Source organism: Pseudochaenichthys georgianus, chromosome 21, assembly GCF_902827115.2.
Source record: "Pseudochaenichthys georgianus chromosome 21, fPseGeo1.2, whole genome shotgun sequence".
NCBI lineage: Eukaryota > Metazoa > Chordata > Actinopteri > Perciformes > Channichthyidae > Pseudochaenichthys > Pseudochaenichthys georgianus.
In genome coordinates this window covers 28,113,996-28,135,782 of record NC_047523.1, presented here as the reverse complement: position 1 = coordinate 28,135,782, position 21,787 = coordinate 28,113,996, and the positions used below count along the sequence as shown (strand labels likewise).

The 21,787-nt window shown below is 40.5% G+C and overlaps 2 protein-coding genes across 2 annotated transcripts; one reads left to right on the top strand and one right to left on the bottom strand.

Annotated features, from left to right (window-relative positions):
* Positions 1-102: 102 nt before the first annotated feature.
* stk24a (serine/threonine kinase 24a (STE20 homolog, yeast)) lies at positions 103-20,656 on the bottom strand. Its single transcript, XM_034109660.2, has 11 exons — positions 20,148-20,656; positions 16,703-16,933; positions 7,106-7,162; positions 6,839-6,947; positions 6,537-6,694; positions 5,034-5,219; positions 4,788-4,933; positions 3,894-4,026; positions 3,722-3,790; positions 3,494-3,630; positions 103-3,149 (listed from the first exon to the last, which is right to left on the bottom strand). Exons 1-11 carry the CDS (start codon positions 20,187-20,189, stop codon positions 3,116-3,118), a joined length of 1,302 nt encoding a protein of 433 aa, XP_033965551.1. The 5' UTR covers positions 20,190-20,656; the 3' UTR covers positions 103-3,115.
* On the top strand, positions 7,799-9,746 carry LOC117466437 (E3 SUMO-protein ligase ZBED1-like). Its single transcript, XM_034109661.2, has 2 exons — positions 7,799-9,082; positions 9,189-9,746. Exons 1-2 carry the CDS (start codon positions 8,083-8,085, stop codon positions 9,287-9,289), a joined length of 1,101 nt encoding a protein of 366 aa, XP_033965552.1. The 5' UTR covers positions 7,799-8,082; the 3' UTR covers positions 9,290-9,746.
* Positions 20,657-21,787: the final 1,131 nt, after the last annotated feature.

The following is a 21,787-nucleotide window of genomic DNA, read 5'->3' as shown; positions in this document are numbered from 1 at the left end:
CTATATACAGCAACACATTAGGCTATGCAAGAAGGATGATATTATGCAGACACAATGTAAAATGAACAGGTCTTGTTTAAATCAAACAATGGCAAAACTGTATCAAATTTGTACTTGATTTTTATTTTTATCCTTAATCATTTGACAACTTTCAATAAACCCAACAGCACTGCCCTGAATTAGCAAACATGTATACTGGACTATAAACTGTCAGCAAAGTCACACAAAATGAAATGCACATTTTAAGTGAGTGCTATCCAGTGTTTACTGAAACTTTAACACATCACAGAACCAAAATGGACTCCCTCTATTACATAATACCGCTCTTTTGGGTTACAAAAATAGTTTAATAGAATATATGCCTACTTGTGCTAAGAAATGACTCCTGGCGTTCACACTGCTTTATTGCCATACATCAACATACCAGGGAGGGGAAAGGAAATAAATCGGGTGTAATTGCGACATAATATTGTAGCTTTTTAAAGTACCATTTATAAAATAAAAAAAAATCTGCAAAGTGCCACACATTTGAGATAAAGAGTCATAAAAGACCATGTAAAAGGTGCAAATTGTATTGAATGCGTCTCTGTTTTGGATGGAGGGCTCACACGGCACATTTCACATGAGAAGTTTGAATGAAGAGTTGAGATTTTCTTTACAGAAGAGTCAAAAACAAAAAGGAACAAAAGAGTGAAAATGGAAATAATTGAGTCTGGTATCTTTTCTTGATTTTACTTTTACTCAAAGTGTGAAAAAATAATAATGTTCCTTTACACATTAACATAAGAGAATCAAAAGAAGAATTTGACATTACGGGAAATACTATAATTTGCCTACTGGTGGAGGGTTAAAGGAAATATAAAGCTACAGCTAGCATAGCAACACATCTGCAGTTTTGTTGAGACTCTAGGAAGTTACTGGTCCAAGCCAAGAAACAGTCCAGTACACATCCTTTTTTAAATTACCGCACTATCCTTTTATACTTCAGGTTTTTACAAATAAAAACACACAAACATAAAACATGTTGATCAGTGAACTTTAAAAAGGTGCTCGATGTGTTTCTTCTGGACAGAGCTAGGCTAATTGTCCCACCCTGTTTCCAGCCTTTGTGCTAAGCTACCTGACATAGCCATATAGTTAACAAACAATTGTATTCCCGTACTGTTGAATTCTCTCTTTAACTTGCCCTGTTTCATGTTATACCGTGTATTGCCATAGCAAAAAAATATATACATCATCTGACTGACTTCATAAGAATCGTGAAAATTCCTCTAGTCTGAGAAGATGAAAAAATGACTTAATTTGTTCATGCATGCATCATACTGGCAAGGAATTCAATAAATTATATTTGATCTTTTATCATTTAAAGGTATTGCTGCATGTGCATTACAATGCAGGAGCAGGAGGGGACAAAGAAAAACAACAAAAGCATCGGATCTAACATTTTAAAGCTGATACTATTCATTCATCACAAATACTCTAAGGCTGATTCGACTCTGTTCGGGAGGACTCAACATTCCTGCAGTCCCGCAGCAGTGTGCTACAACGCATACTGCTGGGGCCAACCAATAGGCTTTTTACCGTTATACTATCATGCACATTCCTTTAAAACTACAGTCACAAGTAGAAGCAGTGCCGCTGGTCTCTGAACACCGCGTGGCTTTATGTTAATATGTACATCTGACAGCAGTGTTATCTACTGAGAAATCTTTGTCTATGCATTTACTGTACAACTGAAAAACCTCTCAGGAGTCCAAATGGAAAGATAGAGCCAGGCAAATATTACACTGCATGAGTCCAAGCTGTGAGACTTCAGGTGGACTTTTTTTAGTCCCGGACAGCATACCTGCAAAATACTTTAAGTCTCGTGCTACTGTTTTATGGCTACTTTGTTTATAGTCAAAAAGGCATTTATACTTGAAGTGCAATTAAAGCTGAAGGTACGCTGAGGAGATAGATAGTACCAGTGCAGCTCCTAGGAAGACCAACAGAGTCTGCGCTTTTATAAACTTGATGATGACATTGCCCTGTTAATGGAATGAATGGACGAAACCTCAGTCGGTCTAACCAGTCGAAACACACAGCAAAAAAAGAAGGGATGAGGCAATGTCCAACAAACCGACACGACTCGACGCCTTGTGGAGTCGGCGCTGGCAACAGAGCATCCAGTGTTCAAAACGGGCAAGGGCTTCATGGATCCAGCCTTTTGTTTTTTACATTCTCCAACAATATTAAATGCACAGCATCGAGTGTGAAACCAAAAAAGTTAAAGAGAATTAGGAAATATATAATAAATCAAAAGTAAAACATGATAGAGGGCAGACATTTTCATTCACTGGATGAGTCATTTAAAAAGTTTTACAGCTGGAGAAATCAAAGACTGATATACAAAAGAACAAGTAGAAAGGCAAGGCAATCTCATGTATGGCCATTTTAGTCTCTCAAAATATTTACCTCACAACCATTATCTACAGTTTGCATTTGGCCATTTGTACACAGTGGTTCCATTACAAACACTCCATTATTTTTTCATGAATCTGTAGAAATTAGCTTATTTACAAGACTGTACAACCACCCTAGAGCTCTTTCCGTCTCCCAGAGGAACCAATCCACTTAAAGCAGGATACCTGAGTTTTTCAATAGAATGCTTCACCCCACTCGTCACCACACATTTCACAGGATATCTCGCACAGCCACACACACATGCACACAATTAATCAAGCAAGGTACTCTCTCCAGAAGGATGCCAAGTGTAAACCTTTTGTGAAAAAGCCACAAACTCACCAAAACCAATAACTCAAGAGTCCTTGCAGAAAGAGAGCTGACTCCATCATTAAAACAAACAAGAATGTGAAGGAGGTATTGAGAGGGGACATCTTACAGCAGGTGGCAGTCATGGAAGCAGCAGAGCAGCTGGCCACTGACTGTCCTTAATAGGACCCTCTGGTGATGTGCTAGCATATAAACAGACATTAAGTAGGCCAGGATTTGCTTCAGGCAAATGGGTGATGGAGACCTTCCTGGGAGACTTCATCCAGGCTGTGAAGGTCAGAGGGAAAGATCTGACTGCTGCCACCAGGGTGGGGAATAAGAGCGGAGCCGGGTGGAGCTCCTCTCAGTGACTGGCAGCTGACTGGGGCACAGAATACCTGACAAACATCGGAAAGGTGTCAAGATGTCAGAATAAAGAACACATCATATACCGTCATACAATCTGGGTTAAAAACGTTTTTCTTCATGCTACTTCCTGTTTCCGTTTACATGGTCATAATGGAGTAGAACATTCAAATGGCTTGAGTGTAATTTTATTTGACTACATTCAAATGGCAGTGTTTTTATTTTACAGCCACTTTAATATGCCTATGTGCTTTGTCCTTTTTTCCCTTGTAGACCAAAGCCTTTGAGTGATTGACCAATAAATGGCCTTAACGTTCCATTTGAATTTGAACACATACATACTTTAAAGAGAAGAGATATTGTGAACCCTGGTTACCTTTGAAGTCTCTGCACTAGTTCAGCTACGAGAGAGTCACAGATGCCTGGGTGCTTCTCCTCTGCCAGGAGAATGGCCTCCCGCAGCTCCTCTGCTGCCTCCGGCTTGCCATTACGGTTCTCGCTCTTTTCTTTCAACTGCAACAAGGACATCATTTAACAAAAAAAACAATTAAAAGTGAACTTCCAAATTATTTTTTAACCTGGGATAACTTATTAGAGCCATTACCTCCGTAAACACTGGCAAGAAAATCGATGATAAGCTTTGTGACAAAGGCTTCTTTGGACTCTCCTGCACCTGTAAAAGATGATTTTAAAGTTGAAATATACCTTTGACACAGGAAAGACTTGCTCAACAACTATTGCATTACTTTCCCCTCCACAGTGGTGTGTAGCCTCACCTCTTTCTCCTTCAGCTCAGCATGCTGTGCTGCTCCGTTCTGATACTTTTTGAGGTCTTTCTCCTTGATGGTGTTGAAGATCCAGTCGTCGCTGCCAGAGTCATCTCCTCCAGAAGCCTGGCCGTTCGGCTCCCTGCAGACACACAGGCTTTTTATTGGTGTGCTATTAATGTTGCTCAGGCGTAAAGCTCCTTATAGCTGGAACAAACCAACTCCTTCACACTGTACATTGTACATGTATATTTAACTTAATATGCCATTCTTGTATACTAAATGTAAATAATATCCTACTTTTATATTGTCTTTTTATATTGTCTGGCTGTAATTTGGCCCTTTCATAGTGTTTGATTGGTCAGAGTTTACAGATTTGTATCTTCACGGTCAACCTTTATATTTAACCTTTTTAGTTCCGTTTTATTTTCAATTTTGAGATCTCAAAATAGAACTATCTTATGTTCAGTGCCAGATACCGAAGCAAATTCCTTGTATGTGTAAACGCAACAAACTTGATTCTGATAATTGTGTATTTTCTACTCTTTTTTAATTCCAATCATGTGCAATACTTTATTTTAAATGATGCTGCAACAGAAAATCTCCTTATTTTGGTTCAATAAAATAAATCTCTTATACAACTGCAGGTTTCTTGTTAATTTAAGGCTGCTGCTGCCTTTTAATAAATCAAATAAGTATTCAAACCTCACATTGCACTTTTAAGTCTTATTCTTGTATTTTAAACCAGTCTTATTCTATTTGAGCTTTTTAACATTGAATTCTCCACTATTTCTTAATGCTGAGAGTTTTGTAAAGCACTTTGAGTTGCATAGTGTTGTAATGTGCTACATAAATAAACTTGCCTTGCCATAATCTGGATGGTGATGGGTGCAGACAACTTACTCATCAGAATCGTCGGAGCTGGACGCTTCCCGAGACTGCTCTGACTTCCACCGCTTGTATCTGTCAATCAGCTCCGTCAGATAGGACGTCTTTTTGGCATGCCTTACAATATACTTGTGTTTTAACAGCTCTTTGGCAGTTGGCCTCTAAAGGAAAACACGGCAAACAAACATAGTAAAGCTTAATATAAAAGAATTGTGTGTACTACTGCTCATACCAGCATGAACGAGTCATTTATAAACTTACAAAGCTAGGCTCCTTATTTAGGCAGGCTTCAATAAATTCTTTCAGTGGTTTGCTGTAGTTTCCTTCCAGTGTCGGGGGGTTGTTCTTTGGGATGAGAAATAAGACCTTCATAGGGTGCAGCTCAGAGTGAGGCGGCTCTCCTTTAGCCAGCTCTATTGCTGTTATTCCTAAAGACCAGATGTCTGCCTGTAATACAAGACATTTCAAAGAGAAGATCATGTTAGAAACATTGTCACACATTCGCCCCAGAAACACACACACTGACCGGTGCTGTGTGAAATGACTTGACTCACTAAAGCAGCATGGTGTGTTTGAGGAAGCTCTGCAAACTCTAGACACTCGCATAGTGGTTGTGTTGACTGACTCATGGTGCAGTTCTTCCAAAAATACACATTTGGTCATTTCTAGTCTACAGAAACAGTCTTTAAGCACACAGCAGTACACAGAGCATTTACAACAAGGACAAACTGTACCAATGTTATGCTATTTCAGACAGATCCCTTTTCTGTTTTTCACCACTATTATATTTGTACACACACACACACACACACACACACACACACACACACACACACACACACACACACACACACACACACACACACACACACACACACACACACACACACACACACACACACACACACACACACACACACACACACACACACACACACACACACACACACACACACACACACACACACACACACACACACACACACACACACACACACACACACACCGGGTGGGACAACAGGTATCAGGGCCTTGGGCCAAAACACACCTTTTTATTACAGAGCACAGTTTGGGTTTTACTTGGTCTCTCACATGAGCTCACTTTCCTATCTTGTTCACGACATGAAGTATGTCAATCATTTTTATAAAATCGCTACTAAATGTTGCATCCCTTTGAGAATCACTAAAGGAGTTTTGACACAGGTCATGTGTTGATCTGAATAATATAAACTCGACAAACATTTGAATAAGCCTGTTGTCTTTCTGCTCTCACTGACTAGTCCAATGGAAAACTCCCCTGACTCCAGATGGGCAAGTTAACGCGTTATTAACACCGACAATTATGTTATCGCACATTAACAGTTTAAGAGTTAAATTCTATTTTGAAAGTCTGTTGCTTACTGGCTCTGAATACACATACAGACAAACCATGGAGGGGTGGGATGTTGATCAGTATTGGCTTGGGATGGGCGTCAGCACACGTCTCAACCAATGAGAGCATTTGGGGCGGGGCTAAGACTGCTGCAGCGCTCACATGCTGCAAATGTGCCTATTCTATAACAAACTAGATAAAACGTTAATGCCTTGGCAGTGGCAAATATATTTGATTCGATTAAACATTTTAATGGTTGCCAAGCACTAGTTAAAATGTCTCGCCATTAAGAATGTAGTCGTCGATTGAAGCATTGTCTACAGAAAACTAGATTTGATTTGGGCTTTCGTACTCCAACCTGTGATAACAATAAAAGCTGAGATCATTCTGACCTTTGAATCGTAGGCCGACTGCTTTATGACTTCAGGTGCCATCCAGAAAGGAGTACCAACAAATGTGTTTCGTTTTATCTGGGTGTCGGTCAGCTGGCCCGCCACTCCGAAGTCAGCCAGCTTCACTTCGCCTTGTTCTGACATCAACACGTTGGCGGCTGAAAGCAAAGCAAACGGATACAAATATAACTTCCACAGCCATGATTAGGTTTTTGGGCCTGATTACACACAGCACACTCAGCTGGTGATTAAACCATAAACAAGACAAGCTAAAACAGAGCAATGCTAGGAGCCAGTCTAACCTTTGATATCCCTGTGGATTTTCTTTTCAGAGTGCAGATACTCCAGACCTTTCAGGATCTCTCTCAGAATTGTGGCAATCTGCGTTTCATCCAGGGCTCCTGGTTCCAACTAGAGGAAGGGAGAAATAAGAGGAGGAAAAGGTGACATTGGGTCCATCTTTGAAAGATACATGGCTCAGCTTTTACACATCAGAGAACTGTCATAATGGCAAAGCAATTGTGATCATCTTAAGAAAGGCCATCGATTTTATTTTGCTATAGACTTACCAAATCCAGGGCTGATCCTCCACCCAAATACTCCATAATAATCCATAGTTTTGTACCCTGAAAAATAAAAACAGGAATTTAGTCGGATAGTGTTTGATAAAAACAATTAAATAAAAAGATGTGCCCAAAACATATGCAGATTTAAGTCAACAGCTGAGTTCAACCTTTTGTTTGTTACATCAAATGAAATGCTCCATTGCTCACTTGGTGGAAAGAAGACATAATATACAGCAACATAGTGGCGACTAGGGATGGGAACGATTAATCGAATATTCGAAATTATTCAGGTTTTCGAATATTATTCATGTATTCGAATATGAGTTATGAATATATATATATATATATTTTTTTTGGAGGGGTGCCTAAATTGATTACATATTATCAAATTGAATAATTCAATGTATACGACAGTGCCATAGCTAATCTAAAGGTGTGTTTTTTCTCCGCATATGTGGCGCTGGTTCTAGCTAATGATATGGTTGCTGCCCCTCCCTACATGCAGATCACACAGACTCAAACCTCATATTATGCTTATAACAGTTCATGAGCATGCTCCCCCACCCCGTCAACACTCACGACACATGAGTGGCCAGTTTAAACAACAATAAGCGGCCAGTTTAAACAACAATAAGCGCTGCTTGGCAGCCGTGTGTGGCGGCAAAGTTCAAAAACATTTTGACAGGAGAGATTTTGTTTTGCCGGTAATCAACAACGGAGACAGACATGGCGTCAAAAAGAAGTAATGTGTGGAAACATTTCGACCAGGTTAGTGAGTGCGGTGTAGAGTGCAAACTATGCAAAGTTAAACTTGTGTATCATAAGTCAACTAGCTCAATCACTTAAAATTAAAACATAAAACAGTGAGTTTGGAGCCCGAGAGTGAAAGACAGGAGCAGCCACTCATCACCTCCTTCACCAGCGCAAGACGGCACTGTGACCCCGCAAGAAGAGAGAGAATTACAGCCCTCATTATCCGAATGATAACCAAGGACATGCTACCACTGAGCTTCGTTGAGGGAGAGGGGTTCCGAGAACTCATGAACTTTGTTGAACCGGAGTATAGGGTGCCCACCCGTAAGACTATTGTTTCCAGGGTTGAACTAAAATACGAAGAGGGTGTGAAAAAGCTGAAAATGGACATTAGTCAATCAGAAAAAGTAGCCATCACCACCGATTCATGGACCGCTCTCACAACAGAATCATACACGACCATCACCTGCCACTACTTCACTGATGACTGGGAGATGAAAAGTGCTGTGTTACAGACACGCAGTTCAGACGAACGACACACAGCACAGAACATAGCAGCTCAGCTACAAGCTGCTGCTGAAGAGTGGGGTTTAACGGATAAAATCACCGCATGTGTCCATGATAATGCCATGGTGCTTGCTAATCGCACAATTGCGGACTGGGAGTCTGTACCCTGCTACGCTCATACGCTTCAGCTAGCCATCAACAATGGATTTAAAGTGGGCAGTGTACATCGGGTTGTGGCAGCTTGTGGGAGACTGGTATCACATTTTCATCACAGCACTGTAGCCACCGCTGGCCTGAAGAAAAAACAAGACGCGCAAAATCTCCCCAAACATAAACTCATTCAGTACTCTCGTACGAGATGGAACTCGATTTGTGATATGTTTGAAAGGCTACACGAGCAGAGATGGGCAGTGTCTGCCACCCTTTCAGACAGGACCATTACAAAACAGAACGACGCAAGGACCCTGGAACTCACAGATCAGAACTGGCAGGTTATCGAAGACATTCTGCCCGCACTCCAGTCTCTCAAATGCGCAATCACAGCACTTTGCAGCGAGACCCATGTATGCATCAGCTTGGAACAGCCTGTAACAAACAGCCTGTTGACAAGGCACCTAATGTCCATCCCTGGAGAGTCCCGAGCGGTTGGCGAGTTCAAGGAGGCTGTTGCAACCTCACTGAGAAAGCGCATAATCCCAGAATCAGACGACACCTCAGCAGGTAATTATTGTAATAATTAGTAAGAAAGAATATTTAATTGAATCGACAATATTAGGCATAAATAATAAATATGCCTAAATATTTGCTATTTCTATTTCCCTGATAGGCAAGAAGCCCGTGTATATAGCAAGTGCGCTGGATCCCCGACACAAACACCTGCATTTTGTAGCGCACTCTCCGCTCGGAGATCGTGAAAATCCTGTCTGAAATGTAGAGGCGAGTGCCCGACAGGAGGACCAGTGCTACCACCAATGATACCAGAATTAGTGGCCATGAGGCTGAGGACACCAGCACAGCAACAGAGTCAGACAGCGAGAACCAGCCGGCCCGAGCTGCAGCAGCGACCGGCTCCGACACACGGGCCGTGTCGTTAAACACCCTGTTTGGGGAGGAGTACTTCACTCAAGACCCAGACCATAATGAAGTGGAACTCTATTTCAATGAGCCGGGCATCCCACCACAGGAAAACCCACTACAGTGGTGGAGGAAAAATGAAGGACGGTACAGAAAACTCAGTGTCCTGGCGAAGGAATACCTTGCTATACCCGCAACCTCCGTTCCAGCTGAGAGGGTCTTCTCTACAGCTGGCCTGATTGTGAATCGCCTCTGCACCCGCCTCTCCCCTGAGCATGTAGACATGCTCATATTCTTAAACAAGAATGAGTAGCCTATTGAATAGCTGCATTCTGTGCATAGGCCCTGTTGTAGGTTTTTAATGTTTTAAGCATGAAAGCTAGGCCTATATCACCAGTTCAATAAATTTGACAAATTCGACTTGGTTTCTATACTTATTTGAACATGTATTTATTTATTTATAAAAACTATTTAAAAAAAATAATTGTGAAAAAATTCTTTTTGAAAAAAGATTTGACTCACATTTATTTTTATTTTGTATAGGATATATACATTTCGGTTAACCAGTTAACCGTTTTATTGGGGGTCGAATATTCGAATATACATTTTCTTTCAAATTCCCATCCCTAGTGGCGACACCAGCTATACATTCTAAAATATTCTATAACGTTTTAACATTTACAACAGACTGGTTTATGGTTGTAAATTCAATTATCATAGCTGTGTTAAACCTTAGGTTCAATTCGTAAAAAAGAAAAGGAATATTAGATTGTATAGCAATATGTTTAAAAAGTAGGCATTGCCTTGGGGTGCCCACTCCTCTACAGGCTGACTTTAGTTGGAGTGAAAGCTGCACTAAAAAACACTAGAAGCATGTCAGCGGTCTGATTCAGTTGTGCAGCACCTGTTTCCTGCACAAGTGCAATGTTGAGAATAAACAACACCTGTCACTCACTGCAACTATAGATCTGTGGATGTGGAATCTACGCTTGTGGGTTGAGGTTTCCAGGTGCACACAGATTATTTCGAAAATATAATGTTGCCTGGGGCACACAACCTGACGCTCCGTTTTATAAATGTTATTTGTTTACATTTAAGCTACATTAAAGTATATAGAACTAGCTACTAGCAGTTCCTGTTTGCTATGTACAGTACCCACCAATCAGACAACTATCACTTAGGATTACAACAAAATAGGGGTGTAACGGTACACGTACCGAAATTATTCGGTACGTGCCTCCAAACTCTGCTGCAGAAACTCTCCTCTCTACTCTCTCATCCTCTCTCTGTCCTCTCACATCTCGGCAGGCTCGTCAGTCCCCTCCTGCTCCCTGGCTAAATGACGCACTGCGTGCTAATAGAACCGTCCTTAGGGCAGCAGAGCGGAAACTGTGGAAATCCAAACACCGTGACGACCTCCTAACCTATCAGGCTCTCCTCTGCTTCGATCTCTCAGGCAAAAAGCACTTTCTTTCAAGATAAGATCCAATCTTCCTATTCCAATCCCCAAAAACTATTTTCCATCTTCTCCACCCTCTTGGACCCTCCCAAAGCCCCTCCCCACTTCTGTCAAGCGACTTTGTTAACCACTTTGAAAAAAAGGTTGATGATATTCGCTCTTCTTTTTCTGACTCACCTCTACTCACCGCTGGGTCACCAGACCCTCCTTCCACCCACACACTAACCTCCTTTTCCCCTCTCTCTCTCCAAGTGAGGTTCTTACCCTCATTACCTCTGCACGCCCTACCACCTGTCCTCTGGACCCTATCCCTTCATTAGCCCGCATGGCTTTTCATACTACTGCTACGCTGACGACACCCAATTAATTCGGTCCTTTCCCCGCTCAGAGACCCAGGTCGTCGCACGCATCTCTGCTTGTCTAGCTGACATCTCTCAGTGGATGTCTGCTCATCACCTCAAGCTCAACCTTGACAAGACTGAACTGCTTTTCCTTCCGGGAAAAGATTGTCCCTCTCTTGACCTAACTATCAACATCGGCACCTCTGTTGTTTCCCCGACCCAGACTGCAAGGAATCTGGGTGTGATCCTCGATAACAACCTGTCCTTCACTGCAAACATCGCTGCTACAACCCGTTGCTGCAGATACACGATTTACAACATCAGGAAGATACGTCCCCAGCTGACCCAGAAAGCGACGCAGGTTCTGGTCCAGGCTCTCGTCATCTCACGCCTAGACTACTGCAACTCCCTCCTGGCTGGTCTACCTGCATGTGCCATCCGACCTCTGCAGCTCATCCAGAATGCAGCGGCTCGTCTGGTCTTCAACCTTCCTAAATGTTCCCACACCACTCCGCTCCTCCGCTCCCTTCATTGGCTTCCGGTAACTGCTAGAATCCACTTCAAGACAATGGTACTTGCTTACCATGCTGCGAATGGATCTGGCCCTTCCTACATCCAGGACATGGTTAAACCGTACACCCCAGCGCATGCACTACGCTCTGCATCAGCCAAACGACTCGCTGCACCCTCGCTGCGAGGGGGACCCAAGTTCCCATCAGCAAAAACACGTGGGTTTGCTATCCTGGCTCCAAAATGGTGGAATGAGCTCCCCATTGACATCAGGACAGCAGAAAGCCTGCACATCTTCCGGCGCAGACTGAAAACTCATCTCTTTCGACTCCACCTCGAGCGATAGAATTACTAACAAAGAACTGCTAACAGAGCACTTATATACTAATAAAGGACTGGCTTATCTAAAGCCAGTTGAGTAGCACTTGAAATGTTTGGCTCTATGAAACCTGATGTACTTATAGGATTCTGTTTTCTTCAAGGTTGTGTCTTCCTGGTCGAATGTACTTATTGTAAGTCGCTTTGGATAAAAGCGTCAGCTAAACGCAATGTAATGTAAAATATGTGGAAACAATACCCTCATTTATCATATAGGAAGAATTCATTTTCAAACTGATTGATTAAAGCCAATCTTAAAATGATTAAACAAATGCCTGTTTGAGACTCCTCAGTGCACACAAAAACATAACTTGGAGAAATAAATAAATACGGATATGTTATTTAAAACCACCTCGAATACGTTGTGTTAATGTTATGAAATGTTTTCTCATAAATGATGCGGTTTTGCATTTCTATAGGTTGTACGAGCATGGTTTTATATACTACCATGTTTAATCATGTTTTATGCCGTTTGCTAAGACTTGATAAGTCGCTCATAAAACACAGGAGGTTCGGAAACTAAGAACACCATATGTGGTAAATTGTACAGCTAATATAACAACACATTAGTTGTATTTCCTTTAACTGGTGGATATAGAGTTGCTGCAGTGGAGACGCTGCGCACAGCTGATCGACAGCTGGGACACAAACCACCAAATACGAAAACATAATTCAGATCCAGTCGTCATGACTCCACTCCGGAGGGATTCCCCGATCATTTCTTACAGTCTCTCATCAAGGGTGTCTCCTGTCCCTGGTACAAACACACTGCCTGAGGAAGGCTATGTGTATTTATTTTGTCATTAACCTTTTTCAGACCATTTATTTATTTATTTTGGTGACGATCCGACCTCCATGCTGCTACTCTGGTTCAAACTGCATCCACCAATCAATATGATTTATCTCCACCTCCCCAAAATAACCAAAATCTTGCACGGTGTGAGATGTCTTTTTTAGCTATTCCGTCGTCATTTCCTGCGATCTTCTTCATAAAGTCAGTCTGAATGAATGAATGGGCGTTTCTTTGACTATTTATAGGCAAATATGGGCGTTACGTGAAGCCCGTAAAAGCTGCACCGCATTTCGAGTCGATTGTGATTTATAAAGGGAAACCGGCGTAGGAAGTGCTGTAGCGCACTTTCCTCCCCGGTACGCAATGTTTGATGAATCGGAAAATGTCGGAACATTTCTGTACCTATTTTTTGGATTTCTACTACATAAGCAACCTTCCCACGTGAATCCTACGCACGGCGTTGTAAGGTGTGTACCGAAGTGTACCGAATGAATATAACGTTAAACGTAAAAAATTGAGAACGTGAACAACTTTTTGGAAGTAATCTCAGGTGCTGCGTCGCAGCATTCAGAGTAATTTGCTCACATTGGGTTCAACGCGTCAGAGCGAGCAGGTCATTTCATTGGATGAGAGGCATACTATGAGAGCTGGTCAGAGGGATACGTTCAAATGTAGTCAGTAATTTGAGGAACTGTCGAAAATTAATGGCGAACGCAGATAAAGTTGAGCTCGAAAATCCTCCAGCATCATTGAAGTCTCCGGTTTGGGAACATTTTGGTTTCGCAGTTACGTACAAGGATGACGGACAAAGACAGGTGGACCGAACCAAAGCTGTTTGTCTGCATTGTTCAACTAAAATTGGTTACGTGGCTGGCAATACATCAAACTTGCACACTCTTGAAAACGCATCACCCGAACGTGAATAGCACCGGTACCAAAAGAAAAAAGACTGAAGTGCAAACCCAACTCCCACTAGCATTTAAGCCTCCACCACTCGCAAAAAGTTCAGACCGAGCCAAAGCTATTACAAACGCCAAATAGCCTTATGTTTCCATGTTAGCAAAGCGCTACCTCGCTGTATCTGCTACCTCTGTCCTGAGAGGGTGTTCTCCACAGCAGGAGACATTGCTAGTGCCAGCAGATCTGCCCTTTCGGCGAGCAATGTGGACAAGTTAATCTTTCTTTAAAAAAACATGAAAATACAATGACAAGCAAGTCCTAATGTCAAACTGGCTGCTTAGGTGCTAGTACAGTACAGTTCAAATATAGATAATTTCAGTTCATCGAAATGCTGCACCTTAATGTTCATTTTATTATATTTTGTATTTATTTGAGTGAATATTCACAGTTTAATAATAATTAAAAACCCAAAACTAATAGTTTATGTTTTATGAGTACTAGTAGTAAAGTTCAAATACAGATTATTTCAGTTCATCGAAATGCTGCACCTTAATGTTTATTATATTTTGTATTTATTTGAGTGAATACATTATTCACAGTTTAATAATAATAAAAATAAATATATATATGTTTTGTTTTGTGAAAAAAAATTCTGCTGTACCGAAAACGTACCGAACCGTGACCAAAAAACCGAGGTACGTACCGAACCAAAATGTTTGTGAACCGTTACACACCTACAACAAAACAATTTGAAATTGGGTCATTTTTGAAGTTCTTGGGGTTGAAAGTAACATCCTATGCCTGTGACTTCTCAGGAGATGTATGACCAGAAAGAAAAGCCTAAACTACATCAACCGAAAAAACACAAAACAAAGCAAAAGCACTAAGAAAATCTCCCTATACTGGCAACAATTCTTGATTCTCCTATGTGATCTCTAGCAAGGGTATTGATTTGAGAAAGAAGATGGGAACTAGAAAACTGTTGATCACAACAATACCACTTTAAAGTTTGTAAGAAATGTAAACACACACATACAAACAGCACAAATACCACGCTTATGTACGCACAAATAAGCCTTAATTCTCTGCTTCAGCCTGCAGCATAACTTGAGGTAATGGACCACCACTTCTCTGCTTACTGCTGTTAAGTACTGTAAACGCTGTGAGAGGCACTCTAAAGCCGGGCTCAGACTACAGGACTTTTGAAACCAATTTATAAATCAGGTTGCAACACGCACATGAGAATACAATTCACCAATGTTTTTGCTGCAATAATGGCACAGCACACACAACAGAATATTATCATATTTCATATGGGGGGTTAAGACTGGATCTGGACCCCTCATTATGTGTTACTAATTTGTAATGACCAATGAGTTCATTCTCCAATTGTCAGGGGGGTTGAATTAGGCCAAAATCGAGACATCTTAAGCACCATCACATGTAGCCTGACTAAAAATCGAATTGACTATACAGAGATATTACAAATCTGACTTCCAGCTCTGCTGTAGTTTACATGATGTCACCAGATCTGTCCTCCTATAACTGTTAAGCTTCTTTCTTCTTATGCATAGGCCTACAAAAGGCGATGATTCCTTCCCTGTTGACTACATTTACACATGAACGCCCTGATATTAAAGCTGAACACATTGACCTAATTGTGATTTCCAATCCCAAAAAATCTGCTAGAGTATAGAGAAAAAAACTAAAACATATGTCAGTGTCCAAATACTTACAGATCGCACTGTTAAAAGCCCTCAAGCTACAACATATACCACAGCAACGTTGGCCTAGTTCTTTTTGTTCAACAGCAATCTGTGAGATATTACACAGGAAATGCTTGTTCCATCGTTCATATGCATTATTTATTGACCTACATTGTACACACTTGCTTGAAAGAACACACCACTGACCAGAGGTCGCGTTAACCGAATATTTTCCGTCAATGACGGATTTTTTCTAACAATGACGGAAAAATCTGAAAGCAGTCCGTCATTTTGACAGATTAGAACACAACTCGGAACAGCGCCAAAATGTCCACCAGCGGCCCACATTATATTACATCCTTAGTGGCCAGGTCGACTGAGGGCGATCTACTGTACTCTACTGTAGTCTCTAACTATTATTTAGTCATTCACACCCCTGTCCAGTTGGTGGCGAGTGTGAGTATATTAAGTAGCTATTGTCTAGTCTTGTTTTTGACCTCGTTGATTACCTCGTTGTTTAACCGGCTTTAGTAATCGCAAAATGTCACGGCAGCTGAGTGTCTGAAGCTTTTTTAATAAGCCCAGTAGTTGTGATGGTGTGACTAAACGAGGTGAAAAGAGGGATTGGTGGAGGATGAAGGACAAGCCAGTACATTTAAGTGGCTGAGGAGGGGAGATGGCAAAATGTTCTGCGACATCTGTAGAAAAGCTAAAATGAGTAACGCATTTGTCCGAGGATGCACGACGATGCAGAAATCAGCGTTCAGGCTACAGCAGGTCAATTGAGTTGTTCTTGTAAATGTTTTGTTCATATTTGGATTGTAATCGTCTCATTTAAAAAGGATGGCATGGTTCATATTTGCCTGTTTAGGCACAATGGTCGTGGTGTTTTTAGCGGCCTCTGCCCCCCTCTGCTGTGCTGTCAGTGCAGGAAAAAATAAATCATTCATGTTTGTGTTGACATGAAAAGTGACCACACATGTCTCATCTCATCATTAAAACATGAAAAATAAAATGACGGGTAATAATGGATTATGACGGAAATGTTACGATCCTGTCCGTCACAATGACGGACAACGAAAAAGTCTAACGCAACCACTGCTACTGACATATATGATTTATTTGGAGCATGGGCCATCCCAAATTGAATAAGATATTATCCCTGAGGTCACAGCTTACCTTCAGGTAGGATCCATAATACTTGGTGATAAAGGGACTGTCGCACTGGCTGAGAACGGTGATTTCCTGTTGAATGTCTTCTATTTCATCCTCTGCTTCTTCCAGATCAATAATTTTAATGGCCACAACTTTCTGAGTCCGACTGTCGATGCCTTTGAAAACTTCCCCAAAAGAGCCTTTCCCTATCCTGTCCATCTTGGTGAAGTACTCCTCTGGATCAGCATGGAAATTCTGTGTGACAGAGAGAAGGATGGGAGAGAAAGTAGAGCGCATTTTAATAACAGAACAAAATGTGACTGACAAGGTTTACATGTATTCGGAGATAACACTACAAGTTTTCTAGTCGTTGTTACCAGAGGTGGGGACTCGAGTCACATGACTTGACTCGAGTCAGACTCAGGAGTCTCAGTTAACATGGCAGCGGCTAGCGTTACTCCAAAAATAGTGAAGTTTGGATTCAAGGATTATGTTGTCGATGACGGTAATAAGAAGAGAACAGCGGAATGCAGGGTCTGCAGCATAAAGATCAGTGACACGACCACCACAACATCCAACTTCATTCATCACTACAAAAAACCCCACAGAGAAAGGTGCGTGCATGTGTTGTGTTAGCTAGAAAGCTAACGTTAAGTTTAAGCTACATTAGACTTGGACTTGAAGATCATAGTGTGGGTTGAATCCATTTTCATAACCACTGTCTTTTAACTGATTTAAATGCGGAAACTGGGCTTATTCATCAGAATTTCGAATGACTTGACTTGCTTGACTCTCACCACAGTGACTTGGGACTTGCTTGATACTTGTAGGTCAAGACTTGAGACTTGCTCATGACTTGCACATGTAGGACTTACTCCCACCTCTGGTTGTTACACAGGACAACAGCTGAACATACAAGCAACATATCTTCAAACTATGATGCATTGTTGCAACCGGAGGTATGCCATTATAATTATTTATATATTTATCGAAATGATTGTAGAATGGTGAAAGTCAATACAACAGAGATCAAGATATGCTCCGGTATGGGCTAAGCTAAAAACCCACTGGTTCCTTTCCACGATGCAATCAAATCAAACTCTTTCTAATATCTTTCTGCCTTTTCAGAGCAGATTGTGTGGCTGTGAGAAACACTTAAATCCTGAGATAATGTAAAACAAACCCAACTTAGCTTAATGACCTCCACCACACAGGCTACACAGAAACTGAAGGACTACACCCTAACTTATTGACTGAAATAAATGGCCTATTTCCCCACGGAGCACCGGGGAGAGTGTAATGGTCTTCATGTTGGCCGGTTCAATTTCACTTCATGCAGAACAATTATTCGTGTTTGCATTGCCAACATCTCTAAGACAAATGTAATGCACAGTCTCTTCTGAAAAAGAGTAGCATTTTTAATACTGCATCACACTGTATATTATGAAGATTATCTGAAAAATGTAAATGAAACAAATGTTGCAGTAGCTTTAATAATAAAGAACTATAGCAATTAAGCCCAGAGTTTGATTTTCCAGGTAATCTAGCACTAAGACCATGATCTGTTGGCTGGTGCAGTATAATGTTGTACAGCACCCCAGAGAACAGTTTCCTGTAAAAGTGCTAATGGTGGTCAAACCTATATGGAAGGGGAGAAGAGCAGCTGCACTTTGAAAAATTGGCAAAGAGGTGGCTGCTGATTTGATAGCAAAGGGACTTTACAACAAAGAGACAGAGCGGCACAGAATAAAACAACACCACCAAAATACTATCATAACACTGGTGTGGTCAGTCATCCAGGTGAAAATTATAATGTCGAGGCTGACCTGAAACAATGGGAAAAACAACAAGGGCGCTGCGACCACGGACTACACATGATGGGAATGTACTTGCCATATCCACAGTCAGCAGGTTTACTGCGACAACTAAAGCTGCCTGAACCTCGCTCTAAAAGCATGTTTGTGATGCTCTCCATCTGAAACACACAACTGAGTAGTGTGGCGTCATACACACACCACATCCCAAGTGCAAACACTTCTAAGAAAAGTAACCTCAGGTCTATTTGTTCCTCCTCTGAACCTGTGTTTGTCTGTGCATGTGCTAAAGAAGCATTCATCATTTAAGAGAAAGAGTAGTATTGTGTGCAATCAATAGAATAATCATGCATGTGACTGGTTAGGTCGCCATACAAGGTTGTCATTCTTACATGGGATGTAGTGTGGTCTACTTCATGTCAAGTCTTCAAACAGGCCAGACTGGTTCAACTAAAAACATATATGTTAAATTGAACACAATACTATCAAAAAACGGAAATACAATTAGCCAACACAACAATGACCTTCTTAAACAACTGCAATCTCAAAACTAGAGCTTATTCTCTCATTTAATATACCTGTCAACCAACATAATATTAATCAACTATTTTCTTCTGATAGTAAACTGATTATGTTATAAGAGGTCATCTGATATCATTAGCCCCTTTAATGTGTGGATCAATTATTAAATGAAAACTATTTCATAATTAATTAATGATTTAATTAGTTTGTCATTCAAAATGGTTTCAGCTTCTCAAACTGGAAGACAGGCTTTAATATCATTGTAGAGTCTTTACTATTGTATTTAATATAATAATAATAATAATAATAATAATAATAATAATAATAATAAAGTCATTAGTTGTAGCATTAAATGGAATGGGTTCCACTATTTCCTGGGGTATCATGCCCCAAACAAGTAATTGATTGAGTGACAAAGTGATCCGCAGATAAATCAACAATGACAGTGACTTTCATACCAATATGTGTGATATGTAGAGTGCTCTGTAACAGATGACAAGCAGGACTCATGCCATTACTCACCAAGTACTGGCAGTGAAGCGTCAGTTCAGTTGATGACAGTTAAAGAAGGCAGCTATTTAGAAAATTGTGTAGCATTTTTTAAACTGAAAGGCCACACAATGGATGTTACCAGCTACTTCAACTTGATCATGTGTTATTTCCCTTGCCTTAAATTGGAATCAACTGTATACTTAACAGTTTTGCACTGTTGGTCAAATTAAAACAGTGAATATGGACTAAATAGTTGGATGTATCAACTTGTGCTTTAACTGTGATGGGCATTTTAGCCTACAGTGAATGATGTTAATAAATTAGGAGTAAACTCAGCCTGAATAGACTGAATACCTGTGGTTTGACAGCTCTTCAGTCATTCAGTACACGTTAGATTTAACACACGATTAAACAAGGTGTCAGGCTTCTTATCACATTCGTTCATAATGGACTTTGACAAATAGGTGCATTTATTATACCACAAGAGATAGTGTTCATCTTGATAACGATACAGTGTTCCCGTAGATACATGTGTTAACAGGCATCGAGTTAAACTTCCGTAAAGTAAAATGTCGGCTGGCTCTGAACCAAACAAACTTGACTCCGAAAGTTAGCTTATAATATAAACACATGTCATTTACCTGAATCCCCGTCAGTCCACTCTGAAGAGTGGAGAGAGCCATGGCGTCAGATCAGCAAAGATGACGCCTTTCCTCGTCTTTTTCAGCTTTCCTGATCTGATAATAGTTTTCCGACCGACCCCTGGGTTAAATGTGATGCAAACTCTATCAAGGACAGTGAATGTATCAAATGGAGAGTCGCCTGATCATAATAAAACAGCTCGTCGGTTTGTACTTCGAGCTTCTCTTCCGCAGTTATGCGAACGTTAGCTACGCTAGCTACTTTAGCAGCTAGTTAGCAAACAGTTAGCGGAATAATTATATATCTGTAGACCCGTGCGGTCCCTCGACAGTTGCTGTACTGTGTACCGATGATCAAATAGAGCTCTGATTAAAAAAAAGTCGCACAGGGTAAATAAATGCACCCTGTTTTTTTAGTTCTATCGCTTGTTGTTCTATTCTCTCATCACTTTTCTCTGTCGCCCAGCGCCATCTTTGTTAATGTCATTTTCATTTTCCGGAGGACCAATCAGAGTAGAGAGTACATTATGTCGTCATGCGTTAATCAAAAAGCGTCACGGGAAGAAGGACGTTTTTATGAATGTACGTCTGTATATTTTTATTTTTTGTACTAAATCCCATTTTACTTCAGAATCAGAACTTTGTACCACAGCGGGGGAATGTAAACTGTTAAAATAGGCATGTAATAACAAAAAAGAAAAGTCTTAAATCAAAAGAAGATTTTTCCAAGCATGGTCAGGTATTATTCGATACCACATCAAAAGAAAATCATCAGCATACAAAACGTTGAATGTATGTATTCAATAATTTTTTTAATCATTCACTTAATAAAAAAAAATATATTTACTGGACAATCTTATTGATTGTAAAATACTTTTGACTTTGAACCTCTTTACTTTTTGTGGAAAATATGTTATACATTTTTTTTAATTGTCCTGACCAAAAAATCAGTCACTGTATTGTGAAATTACATGGATTAAGAGATGATAATGGGATCGAAATATGTAAAACCGCAAATATAATGTAGCATATTTGCCGCATCACTACTTGGTAGCCTTTAAGATTTTGGCTTATCCTGTATTTTTGTCGATATGTCGACTTGTGTTTGGTTAAAAGATAATGATTTGGATTATACATGATACAATAAAACAGTTAAAACAAAGAGGGTGGATGAAGTTCACATAGGTGTGGTTCCTAACATTTACAAGGATGCAAGTCTAATATGTATACTTGTAAAACACAATGTTTGGCAACCAAATGCAGTGGTTATTATGGGTAAGGCTTTATTAACAACTGGGCAAACCAAGCAGCTGTCCTGGAGCCCCAAAGGCCTAAAGTTCACTGCATGTCAAAAGCAACTACAGTAAATTGAGTACACTTCACTGATAAGGACATGTTGAAAGATCCATACAAATATGGGAAATGGATATTGAGTTAAGATAATGTTGTCAAACTACAACGTGGAAGATGAAGTATTGAACTTTACACTCAAATAAAGATAAATGTTGGCCTGACATGTTTTAATGCATTCATTGTTGTCTCGTAATCAGAGATCTGTACTAGCCAAAACATGTGTCTTATATGGCTGTAAGATCTAAGCTGAAGATGTGATGTCAAAGTTGAAATAATGCTCAATATTT